The sequence below is a fragment of the Hydractinia symbiolongicarpus genome, chromosome 6 (assembly GCF_029227915.1).
Source record: "Hydractinia symbiolongicarpus strain clone_291-10 chromosome 6, HSymV2.1, whole genome shotgun sequence".
Classification (NCBI taxonomy): Eukaryota; Metazoa; Cnidaria; class Hydrozoa; order Anthoathecata; family Hydractiniidae; genus Hydractinia; species Hydractinia symbiolongicarpus.
Window position 1 is genome coordinate 21482783 of NC_079880.1, and position 13731 is coordinate 21496513.

Here is a 13731-nt window from a genome sequence, read left to right on the forward strand (position 1 = left end):
GCATTTAGAAGACAAAATGGTCCGCAAGGGACCTTCAAAATTTTTACTGTTTACATCGACCACTCAATATACAGCTTTGCTAGAATTTCATGTTGTATTCGTTAAGGTACGGCGTATGGCGTTCTTACTTAAAATATCACATTAAAGTACGGCGTTTCGTATTGAATTAAACCCTCCTTTCACTAATTTTGCGGAAAGATCAAAAGAACTATCGCTACTGGGATGCCATGCCAATAAATGAAACAGGCTGTTGGAAATACAATTCACGAGGTTATGTACGTTTAACAATTATTCTGGAAATACTGCTCACGAGCTAATGAACGTTCCACGAAGATGTTTGATTAAACCAAACAGTTTATTGTTGCTTTTCTTTCTGTAGATGCTTACTGATGCGATTTATTTACTTAGAACTTTCTTTGATTTTATGTACATATATAGGGCAAGGTTGTATAGGGAAAAAAGGACTTGCTTATTCTCTCATATACGTTCCACCGCGACACGGGACATGTAGTATGCTTCAAAATTTTCAAACTTATCACACGCGTTTTATTTAAAATCATGTTAATTCCTTTTGTAAAAAAAATGCTAATACAAATTTTATGCACTCGAAAAATAATTAGCTGATTAAATTTTGGCGCGAAAGTTCGGGAAACTAAAGAAAACGCCAACAACACCATTTTTTCCGAATTTAGCGATCTTTGTTGACCGCAACGTGAAGTATTTGGTTATGAAGACGCACTAAAAAATGCTGCTAACAAATTTCAAATTCCCTTTACCTTGCCTACAGGCGGGCAAAAGTAATGACTGTACTGACCATTTCAATCATTTTAAATCTGAGGAAAAAATGTCTTTGTTTTATTAATTTTGTCCATGATTTCAGTTAACCCGATTTTATTATATTAAGATTAACATACTAATCCCTTTTGTGGGAGGAGGTAACATAATATAGTAAATACGCACTTACGCTATACTGCACAACTTTTGGAAAAGAGAGGAAGATTTATTTGGCTAACAATTCTGTATTTATAATATAAATACTAACCCTATAATAACTGTTTATGAGCGCAATACCGGAGAATATTGACCGACGTCAAAGTATTGCCCAAGCTTGTGAGGGCAATACGTGACAGAGGTCAATATTTGAAAGTATTGCCCGAAATAAACAGTTATTATATGAATTATTATCCGGGTACTGCATTTTACAACAAAAAATATAACATTATAAAAGCAGGATGTAGAAACCACGTCTTTATAGAAACTATTCCCATATGGAACGTACATTCGAACAAAAAAATATTTTTTTAAATCGAATATCGTGTAAACATAGCAGGTTTCATTGCAGCCACATAATTGAATTCTTTAAAAGATAAAAGTAAGTTTTACTTCTGTTTCGCGTTTTGTTTACTTTTTTCCGTGTTTATTTACATTTAATGTTGCCATACTTAAACTTTAAACCCGGTTGCTATGGTAGCGGACTATACCGTGGAATATTGCCCGCTATGACGTAAGTTCTAACCAATCACATTTCACGATTTTCGAAAATATCGATGCCGCCCTTTTACCCGGGTAATAAATATAAATATAGAATCTATATTTATCTATGTTTATAATAACAAAGTAATATTTCGCACGAAGTATTAGTCTGATGAGATGATTATATCGCATCAGTATAAATATCCTGTTGTTAATCAAAATCATTGTGTCTCCAAATCTCTATTAATAATCACTCTCCTCCACATTACCCTTATTAGATTCCAATGCTTCATTAACCAATGTAATTACCTTATAAAAGCTTTTGCTGTGCGCATAGAAGATCAAAGCTTCGATAAGAAGAGTTTGCAACAAAAATAACTTAAAGGTATGTTGCTAAAGAATTTTAACTTGCGTCTATCGATTGTGATGTCGATTTTGCAATCATATTTCAAACTTACAGGCGACACGATTCTTCTTCAACCAGTCAATCGTCTTTTTTGCTCGAGTTTTGCATTTGGCGCACGTGCTTAAACTTCCAGGGCAATTAAGTATTGCCTAACAGGATGTATTTACTGTTAAACCTACAAAATATGAGAAAAGTATTGTTGCTTGCGCGTATTAGGCATACGTGGCTGATGGTGAGAAACGGTGTATTAAATAGTACCTAGATTGATAACAGAATTAAAAAAGAAAAAACCTCCGCCATATCTATGTAAGAAATGGTGCGCTTGAAACAGAATAATTTTTTAGTATCACTTTTCGTCAAGGAGGAAAAGTTTGTGTGTGATAAAGTGTAGCTGCGGTGAAGTACAAATCTAAGTGAAAGATAAATATTAGCTTTACACAGAAACAACGAGTGTATTATTATAAGATCTAGTCGAGAAGGCTGTGGTGACCTGAGTTAAATCAGGTTAAGTGTGACTTGCATACATATGCATAGTGCAGTGTTTAGAACTTTTTACATTTAATTCTGCATATAAAATTACTTGCTCTTGTTTTTAGGTCAGGATAGTTAAACTTTAAACTGAAGAAGATGGAAGGCACTGAACAACTCGTCGTTGAAACCACGGACAATCAAAAGACAAAACCACAAAGCTCGCTAAAGCGTAAACTGTTAATCACTGCAATTTTTCTTATTATCATTATAATAATTGTCGTCATCATAATAGTCGCAGTGAAAAGTAAAGATTCAGACGATAAAAACGAAACAAATAGTCGAAGCAAAAGAGCACTAGCTGTTTTAGATGAATACCCTTTAATTGATGGACATAACGATCTACCTTGGCAATTACGAATTAATTACAGGAATCAACTTTCCAAGGTAATTTCTTTTAAAACATACTTATTGGATTTGAAAAAGTATTTATGCTGTATTAACGCGCAACCACGACAGGGAAGATTTTTAGTTGTGTGTGTATACTAACATTTGCGAGGATATTTCATTTTTTTTACCTTTCTGTTAATTTTATTATTATTCTTATCCTATTTTGGCCAGTCAGATTTTGCCTTACCATTTCTTACTTGTAAAGATTAGCCGCACGCAGGTAAACTAAACCATTATAATGAAATAACCTTTTGACTTACGTAACAATGACCACGAAGAGAAAGAATCAAGATACAAATACTAAAATGAGATGCCACAACGCCCAACTCTCTTGACAGCTCCATTTCTTATTTTATGGCATGTAGAACTTATTTGTATGTGTGGTTTTCAGCATAGTATTTTATAAACACAAAATTTAATCTGGTGGAAATGTTAAAATAAAGTCCCAAAATATAGACTCAAGAACCAGAGAAAAAAACGTAAATAAAGAAAGATTTAAACGGTCTCTGATTCTTGATTTCTTGTTTAATGTCAACAATATATAGAATCAACGGTAGTATTATGTGTTTGCGTTGACTGGACAAGCAAAAGAGCATTTTCCGATCGTTCCGGAATACGTCAGAACAGGGTTGTATAAATAAAAAACCTGTAAGTCATGAATTAGCTCTGCATCGTATGGTACTGACTGAATGTAAAAATTAAATTTCTTCTCGTTAAAATTTTAAAATTTCTACTCGTTAAAATTTTAAAATTTCTATTTTACTTCATTGTTTTGTGATTCCTTTTTTGAAAATTTTCATTAAAACATTTTTTAATTGAATCGGTAATATTCATCATTAACCAAGAATATCGCCATAAGCTGCAATTTTGGACAGTAGATTATGACCCAAATCATTGAATGCCTTTTTCAGGTGTATAAAAATGTACCTCATTACATTATTCTGAGCACAGAATAAAACTTACTTTCTTGCAAGTATTGTATATTTCATAAATGATTCTGTCCCATCCCAACACTTACTAATGTTCACCTGTGCAACATTCAATTTTTCTTTGCTGCAAGAAGCCTCACCACTTATCAATCTAGAGTTGTCATGAGAACTATAGACACCAGATATCGTAGATGAACCATTAAGCTCCCTATACGTGATTTTTAAAAATATAAATTTTACCTTACCTATTATTTAAATGATGCGTTGACCGGTATTCTTAAGAAAAAATAAAAAATACAAATTCCTACTAAATTGACCCTTCGAAATAACGCCCATATATACTCTGGGCGTTTATTTGAACATAGAAACTCATTTTGAGGATGTCTTTTTATCAGCGTGATTGAGATTGTACCCGTGGTGTTTATTTGAGCATGAGCAATTAATTCAAAGTGAAAGTTTACCGGCTATTGATGCTATACTAAGTAAATTTGTAATGTTTTATCTAGGTCAATCTAAATGACAAGTACATCAAGGGATATGATAACAAAAGAAAGATGCATAATCTTCATACCAGCATCCCATTATTGAAGGAGGGAAAAGTTGGTGGACAATTTTGGGCTGCTTACATGTCATGTAAAACACGTGAGAATGATGCAATTCGAAATGTTTTGGAACAAATTGACGTCATCAAGAGATTTTCCAAACATTATAACGACACTTTTGAATTTGTAACTACCGCTGATGGAATTCTCCAAGCGCACAAAGATAAAAAAATTGCTTCACTTATTGGTATGTTCTTTATGATTCTTATGATTCAAAGTTTTATTGTTAAACACAAGTTAATATGATTTTATTTGTTCTATACTTAAGAGCAAGTTAAAATATTATTATATTAATTCTATTCTTATCGCTCTATCGTTATCGCTATCTATCTCTATATATCGCCAGCTGTCTATATACTTTCTATTTACTTATTGTCTTGCCATCTCCAAGCAACAAGGCCTAATATATATTAATATTTTTCAGCTTTATCTTTTTGCATTCACAATAAAATAGCTAAAATGGAATTGCCCACAATGCATACAATCTTTGGCAAAGATATAAGACAAAGGTCATTTTACAATATAGAAAAAACTTCACACTATTAATGCAGCCTGCCAGCTGCAACGTCGCTACTTTTCTACACACATAAATCAGGCACACAGCGTTTAAAATTTGTTAGTTACATGCTCTAACATGCCTGCCCGCCGAAACAATCCACGTTGAGGCCCGCCAGGGCACCAAAATTCGTGGTGGCTGACGTCAGCAAGAATTAGCACATTTTAAGAGTTTGGATTTAGCCAAATATCCTAAGATCTTAAGTCCACTATAACATTGACAAGTCAACCTTGGATAGTTCAAAATGCGTGAATGTAATATAGAAATAGCCTATGCAATCACTTGTGGCGGCAAACTTTGAAAATAGCTGTCTTGTCTGAAATTATTTTGATCAAATAAATTAAAAGTTTTTCGCGTTAGCTCCACGAGGTTAGTACCTTTCTAGAGGAATTGTTTAGTTCTCTCTGTTCTTCTTAAACTCAAAATATTAAAAAAATATAGTTATTTAATTCTGTGTTCACAAATTTAGCCAAAAGGGATATTTTTTGTAAAATTTTATCGAATATATATTCTTGCAAATTGCATCCATTTTCATTTTTTCACGAAAACGCAATTTGAGAAAATCAATGGCTAAAAAAATTTAGCTGCGATAATCAGAGCTTTTGAGTAACACACCAAAGTGATTTCTTAAGGAACTCTTTAATCTGATTTTAGTAATCTAAATAATTTTCTTTGGGCAAAACATTTGTACCTTCTAAACTTTTGAGATATCTTTATTAACACTTCCAAAGTCTTAAAGCTTAAAATACACGGTAAGTTTAAGCGGACCGCTTACTTTATAAGTTCAGTTGAAGGTACTACACCTGTCTACACGTTTAAGTTAAAATGTATAAGTTTTTCTAAAAAAATTTTTTTACAATAAATACCAAATAAAAAACACGTGTATCTTTCATTGCGGTTATTGCTATAGTAGCAGAAGGGGTAATCGTAGAAGAAAAAAAGTGGACTACTGGTTAGAAACCGAAAATATAACACGCTTATCTTTCATTGCGGTTATTGCTATAGTAGCAGAAGGGGTAATCGTAGAAGAAAAAAAGTGGACTACTGGTTAGAAACCGAAAATATATGCTCAATTCTTTAGTTTAACAATAGCTCATTAATTATTCTGTTAATTTCAATAGAAAAAACTTTGCAAAAGTTTAACATGTCCAACTTTTAAAAAAACTTATCAAACTGAGAAAAGTTGTACATCTTTGCTGTTTACACGGTAAGTTTTTTTTTCTTACATTTAAACGGTCCGTTTAAGCTTACCGTGTATTTTAGCCTTTTATTATGTCTTGCCAAGTACTTTTAAACATGCCACTTTAGGAGGAGAACTATTGGCTTTTAAAAGGACCAAAACCCCGACTTGAACAAGGTTGAATAATTAACAAACAAACAATTAACTCTTTATTGTTCCCCAGGTGTTGAAAGTGGAATGGCCATCGATTCTAGTTTAGCAGTGTTACGTATGCTGTACGAACTTGGTGCACGGTATATGACGATCACTCACTCGTGCAACGAGCCTTGGGCTGACAACTGGAAAGTCGATAATGTAAGTTTTTTAAATAACATTAGCCTACCATGTTGGTCAAAGCATACGTAGATAAAACCGTAAATTTTGAAGTTTGTTCCTCCGAGGAATTATGTAGGCTGCTTCTATGTTAGATTCACACATTTGAGTCTCACAACATTGACCGTGGACTTGATACTTAGGACCTGTTGGGGAGTTTTAAACTCTTTGAATGTGTTAATTGTTTTTGATGTCATCATTGTTTCCCGAATTTCTCGACCTTCGCCGACTCTGACGTATATATTATCGGGTAACGCGTTTGCTCTAAAGGAATAATAGCATATTTACAATACTGTTCACTTGGTTTAGTAGTGAGCTTGCATCCTTATATTAACAAAGTAATCCTTGATTTTTTTACATTATGTTTAAACGAGATGATGTGTTATATTTTTAACGTCGTAGCAAAAATAATTTAAAGAATTTTATACATGCGAAAATAGGGAAGGAAATAATAAAAAATTTTGTCGTTTTGTCTATGTTATAATACCCGTATACGTCTGTCTGTCTGTCTGTATGTCACGCAAAGTGGTACCGCAAGTAGCGAGACGCACACAATGCGGTATAAAAAGAACGGACGACCCGTGGATTTTTCCACAGACCACCGACTAATTTTTACAAATTTACTTGGAGCGTTTCTTTTAGAAATTGACGCATTTTATTGTGTATAATATGACCTTGTTAATGTTTAATATTACAAAGATTCTAGCAAATGAAAGGAAAACACCCGCTGTCTTAAAGGATGTTTCTATACGTAAAAATAAAAGTTTCATACACGTAACGTTTGTAATATTTTTTCAAGTGATATACTTACCAGTATATTTATAACAGTAAAACTAAACTAACAACGAAATATATTTTTTCCTAAAACATAAATTAAACTAATTTACAATCGCCAGAAACGTACTACAGTTTAATCACTCAGCAACGCTCGAAAATGCGTTTGTTTACTTTCCTGCTAAATTACGTCACACCTACTGAACAGAAGGTCCTCATCAAAACAGTCTATTAGTATCACATTGATCTTGAATCCAGTCAATATAACACAATTCATATTCACACTGTAATAAAACAATTTAAGCCCAACTTGTTATCATTTCCTTAGTTCTTAAAACAAAAATTGTATTCTTAGGTAAACTCCACAGATCCAGCTCGAAGTAATGGACTCTCAGCTTTTGGAAGGGAAGTGATATTGGAGATGAATCGACTGGGAATGCTGGTTGATTTAAGTCATGTGTCACACCAAACAATGAAAGTTGCCTTGCAAATTACACGTGCACCTGTGATATTCAGTCACAGTGGAGTTTATGCGGTTTGTAATCACAACAGAAATGTCAGGTAAGTTGTAGTTGTTGAATGTTTCCTTCACCGAAAGAATGAATCAAATTTACTATTTTTGCGCACAAATTTCGCATGCAGTATTTTTCGCGAAATAGTAATGTAAACGTTATTAAATTAAGAACGTCTTAAAAAGTACAAATAAAAAAGCAAAGCTTTTCGTAAGTAAAATCTGTTACATCGCTAGGTGAGTATATAACTCACGTTCCTGACGATGTAAGAGTTTCTACTTACGAAAGGATTTATATCTTTAATTGTACATTTTTAGTGCCAAAGAAAACAATTTTAATAATGAAAACGTATTCCAAACATCAGGGTTCAGACAAAAGAGAAATGTGTTTCTTTCGTTTCTTGAACAAAAGTATATTTTCGTGCGTATTTTTTCTTGCACCATACATTTCGCTTTTATTTTCTGTACTAAACTTCGCTAGTTTGGCATTTTTAGGGACGACATCTTACACGAGGTTAAAAAAAATGGTGGCGTTGTGATGGTAGTTTTTTATAACGCTTATGTAAACTGTGCACCAAATAAGGCCAACACAACAACAGTTGAATCTGTGTTACGCCACATCAACTATATAAAGAATCTGATTGGCTCAGAATATGTTGGAATAGGAAGCGATTATGATGGAGTGCCATATGTACCAGAAGGTAGGAGGGAAATGTCTTTAAACCATGGGTTTCCTTGACGTTACTCGTTGTGAAATGTATGTTTCTTTTTTATGAGCTGTAATTCTTCTGAAAAGTTCATTGGACTGTGAACATAATTTTTAATTAACATTTATCATTTTTGTTTTGAGTGATAGTAATCAATGGGAAAAGTTTACAGAATAAGTGGTATTAAAAACGGTTGTTTCCTTTGTAGGGTTAGAAAACGTCTCAAAATTTCCAAATATTTTCATGAAATTAGCAGAACAAGGATGGAGTGATACAGAATTGAAAAACTTAGCTGGTGCTAATTTAATTCGTGTTTTCAAAAAAGCGGAGCAGATCTCAAAACAGCTTGCAAGTGAAAAACCAAAAGAAACTTTAATGGAAGTTGAAGAGTTTTTTGACGTCAATGGAACATGCAGAAAAGACTGGTTGGAAGGTCGCAACGCTAGTTTATTGGGAGGGAAATAATAACTTTGCGTGACATTGGTTCTGTACATTAAAAGATGTTTAACTTTTATGAAGGCTGTTAGGTAATGATAAAGGAGACAAACTGAAAACATTTTGCGTAACTAGATTTCTTGAAAGTTTCAAAAAATTAATTGTGAAACCGATTCGAGTGCTTAGTAGCGGTAAACCGTGCCGCATATCCGTGCAGGCGTAATACCCTTTTGAAAAAAGCCATCGCAACTTTGACTAAAAAAAAACAAAGGAACTAAACGCTTAGTACAGGTAAACCGTGTTGCAAATTTGCAAAGGCGTAATACCCTGTCGCAATTTCAATTTAATTAAAAACAAAGCGGTTGTTACCCTGTCGTACAGCTAAAACAATCACTAAGCAATTTTATTGTGTGGAATAAGGTTTAATGATAGAAACTAACCGGAAAAGTTCGGATTCCAATAGGTTTCAGTAAAAAAACGAATTCCGTGGAATGTTGAATTCCACAATTTCCACATTCTGTTATTTAACAAATATTCCGGTTTTTGCATAGTTCGCCAAAAAAAGTCCGGTTTTTCTCGATTTTTGGGTAAAATCCATAACAAATCGGGAAGTCGGATTAGTCATGCGTTAACAACATATAAAAGAACTCCACTTGATTAACAAAAGTTTATTGTTAATTTGAAGTTGTTAGGACAATCCTAACAGAGTTACTATATTTTCCCGGTTAAAAGAATTTCATAGGTGTCTTAATAAATAAATATTAAAACTCAGTAAGTATCATAACCATCAAACATGGCATAAAGGAGTTATTAAAAAGAACCGCCGACCGAATAGGGTTAAAAGGAGGGTATTATTATGCGGAATGAAATAGAAATAAGCTACCATTTTGAACAGACAGATTATTACAGAGAAGAGCTTAGAAGTTAGCCCGAGGTGGAATTTCCTAACTTTATGCTGAGCTACCATTTTAGTTCACTTACAGACGTATCCCTAATGTACCATTTTGGGCAGAGACAGACAAAAAAAAGGTTTTTAATAATTAGAGTGGTGAGCGACGCGGCCTTGAACTGCAGATTGACCGCTTATTTGCAGGTAAGACCTTTCGCACATTCGCCTGGAGCCCTTAAAAAATTTTTTTCGTAACATCGGTTAAAATAACCTGTTGTGACCCACTCATAACAAAAAACAGTCAGAATTTTTATTTTGCGGAATATGTTCTTTGCGAAGATAAAAAGTTAATGGTGGCTGACATTAGAAAAGTGTAGATAAACCATGTTGAACTCCTATGTGGAACGTTGGTTGTACGCTCTTTCATTTTTAATGCATTTGTCAGATAGCAACATCTCGTGGTTAAATTAAAAACGTAGCGGGAAGCCTGTCGTTAATTCGTCCAGCTAAAATAGTCAAATAGTTGTGAAAATAAATCCATAAGTTTGACGCCTGCCGCTGAGCAAAAAATAAACCTTTTTATAAATACTTTTATTATCACTAAAAACTTTGCGGCGACGTAAGTATTCTTCTGGATTTAAACGAAATATAGGACACACTAGAAAAACTTCACACGCAACCTCTCATTTTCATAATAAAAAAAAAATAAAGTTAATGAATTAAACGACAGAATGGCTGTCTTCGTGACAAATCCATCGTTTTATATGAAAAACTTGAAATCGCTAAAAAGCAGAGAAAATGCGAGTATTATTTTTAAAAATTTTTGGCAGATTAACATTTAAAAAAGATTCGATATTTTCCGCATTCAGCAAATTTAAAAAATTCGCAAGATTAATTTCCGCACAAAAAGCTATAATTCGAAATAAATTTGGTTCACGGTCTACGACGAGTTGCTTGCTATTGTTTTAAAAAATATTAATTGGAATATTTAATTCACACATGCAGCGAAGTATTTTTTAAAATGGTAGGTAATGATTCGTTAGCAGCTTCTCGTGCACACAAACACCCTGGACATAATACGAGTTCCAACGTTTTACAACCTCATTTTTGTTTATCTGCTGCTGTTTTATGAACTTTGGATCAATCAAGTTTAAAGGTTGTGCGGAAAATTTTTACATTTTTACATTTTTTTTTGAACAATAGCTTCTTTTTTTTTTTTGAAAGATTCTGGAGTAGCATCCTATGTTGCATCTAATGTTGTTTAAGGAAAAATATCGAGAATATAATATCTCTGCACACCTTTTCATAGCTGCGTAATTCAAGTGTCTGAAAATTCTGAAGAAAAAGAAAAAGCTTTTGGAAGTTGGAATCCTCGGACACAACATTGCATACTGGTTGCAACGTAACACTCTCTATTGTAAACTTTGGACCCTTTCAGTTTGTCATTAAATAAAGATATTTTCAAAAAAAGACTTCTTAGAAAATGTTTACAGGGACTTAGCTAGTTATATGGACAGATTTGCTAAGAGGTGGGTAAAAAAAATTATAAGGTCATCCAATAGATAAACTCTATCGCGCACTCCTTGTGTGTCATACCCTTTTTGAACGAAACAATTTGTTTGAAGCGTTATCCACAAAATGATTTTCTTTTTGACCATATTGTGTAGATTAACTTATTGGGTTGTAACTATTCAACTTTTAATAATTTTGAAAAATAGCCACTTTGTTGCTTTGACCATAGATGTCACTTATTTTAATGACTTGATATCTTATTTAATTACCTGGGGTATGAAGGGTTGTTGTGAAAATTTCAATTGGCTATTAGAGGAGGCTATTCTGTCATGGGCAAGCGTCTCACAGGCCTATATGAGAGCACAATAATGCGTGTAACAGACGGGTCATAGAATAAGGTGATTTTAGACCAGATTAAAGGGAGCAGCATACAATATGATTGACTGTACTTTTTGATTTTTAGATTTTATGCATTTTAGATAAGCAAAACAAACTTTAACAAAGCAATGCTTCAATATTGCAGAGATTTAAAAAATACTGGTAATTTTTTACAATACAGTTGATGAGCGGAGTATCATAAAAATATGATGAGAAATATATTGAGAGGCGCATTTCGTTACCACAAATAAATACACAAGTTATTTAAATCTGTATTAGGTTTGCGTAATTTCAACTTGTCAATATTTACAGTTACAGCTTAGATAATTTGTTAGATCTCTAACGTTTGCAACTTGATCCGTTTTGCCAAAATAGCTAAAAAAGTGTCACAATATTGTAGCAACTTCAGCTGTACCTACACACTGTTTTTAGGAAAGAAAATGATACAATATAGCTACTTAAAAAAAAAAATAGTCTGAAAATACATAGCATGTTTGGTATGGGTAACTACAAATCTTAAAAAATATATAAGACAAAGACTTGTGTATAAATGATTTCGGAATTTATTCCATAAGTTTTAAAACAAGAAAAACAATAATAGCTCTTTATTTGTTTTAAATAACACCTTCTGTTTTAATGTCATCAGCAGCGTCACTTTTTTATCGTTTTTGTGTGTGTGACCAAATTATGGAACACAAATAAAAGTTAGAATTCAAAGCTAGCTAACTGCCTGCTTATTTCACACATTCGTAGAAATGTGTGATTTGGTATGGGCTGCGTTCTGTCATGGTGGTAACGAAAAGTTGAAAGGGGTGCGAATAGTATCAAAATCAAAGCCACCACAAATAGCGCGCTATATTGGCCAAAAGTTTTTGTTTATGTATTGTTTTTTTGAGTATAGCAGCGTTTTTTTTTTGCTGTTTTCTTATTATCATGTATCTTTATATACTATACCCAAAATAATGAAACCAGTAGATATATATTCTATTCGAATTTCGAGATATCTCGCATCAAATGAGGTGTTCATTGTCTTGAAATGATTGTTTTGATTTACTGTATGTTGACAATGTTATAATGTTCGAAATTGACTTGAGTTGTGTGCTCTCCAGCCATATCTAAGTTATCGAAAAATAGTCACAAATTTTAATATGATTCAATTTATCATTTTATACCAAATTTTATCATTGTATATTGTAAATTTGAATGAATACATTTTAATTATTTATCATCATAGTGTCGTGTGGGTGTTCAAACCGCTTCAGTTCTTGTTGTTTTTACATGAGACATTAGAAATTCGATTGACAATATTTTATGATAAAACTTGGACATCCATGTGTACGTGTACAAATTAAAACAACATTTTACGACGTTTCGAATGTCATACACCATTTTTAAGTAAAATAAAAATTATACAACAGGTCTATATAAACAAGAACGTTGCCATAGATACAAGATATATAAACATAATCAATACAATATTTAAGTATAAAGTATGTGTACAATACGAATGTTTGATCAAACTGGACGGTTTTCTTGTATTTCACTTAATATCATAATTCAGTTCACACGCAAAGGGAAGCATTTTTTAAAAATCTTGAGGAAGGGAGGACATTTGAATGCTTAAAAACTAAAATATTCAGATGTTAATATTTTCATTGGCAAACTAACATAACTAATAAAAACTTGTTTAGAAGTTATTATCCAAATCATCAGAAGATTTTAACATCCGGCTTTCGGCTTTTCCAATATCGATTTAAAGGACATGCTACTTTTTAGCATAATAGTATACGTCTGTAATTTTATTTAGGTGTAATTTGAAAAACTTGGAAATACACCTTTTTTACTACATTAGAGATACTCAAATTCTGAAATTTCATAAAATTAACTGTTTTTCCCACATTCCTTGGCCTTCAAAGTTTGTCTGGGATAATTTGTCAACCTTTCAGGACACTGAAACCCTAGGTTGTCTAGGTATTTATGGGAAGCACATTTGGTTTTTGTAAAATTGGCAAAAGATTGTTCCTTTAAAATGTTCCAATTAGAAATGATATATGAGAATTTCACCGCTATAAGACAATGCTTAAAAAGG

General features: G+C 32.8%; 1 protein-coding gene across 1 annotated transcript; it reads left to right on the top strand.

Annotated features, from left to right (window-relative positions):
* Positions 1 to 175: 175 nt before the first annotated feature.
* Positions 176 to 9032, top strand: LOC130647544 (dipeptidase 1-like). Its single transcript, XM_057453435.1, has 8 exons — positions 176 to 270; positions 1752 to 1858; positions 2476 to 2794; positions 4233 to 4515; positions 6288 to 6418; positions 7566 to 7771; positions 8217 to 8422; positions 8637 to 9032. The coding sequence occupies exons 3-8, from the start codon at positions 2507 to 2509 to the stop codon at positions 8891 to 8893; spliced, it is 1371 nt and encodes a 456-aa protein (XP_057309418.1). The 5' UTR covers positions 176 to 270; positions 1752 to 1858; positions 2476 to 2506; the 3' UTR covers positions 8894 to 9032.
* Positions 9033 to 13731: the final 4699 nt, after the last annotated feature.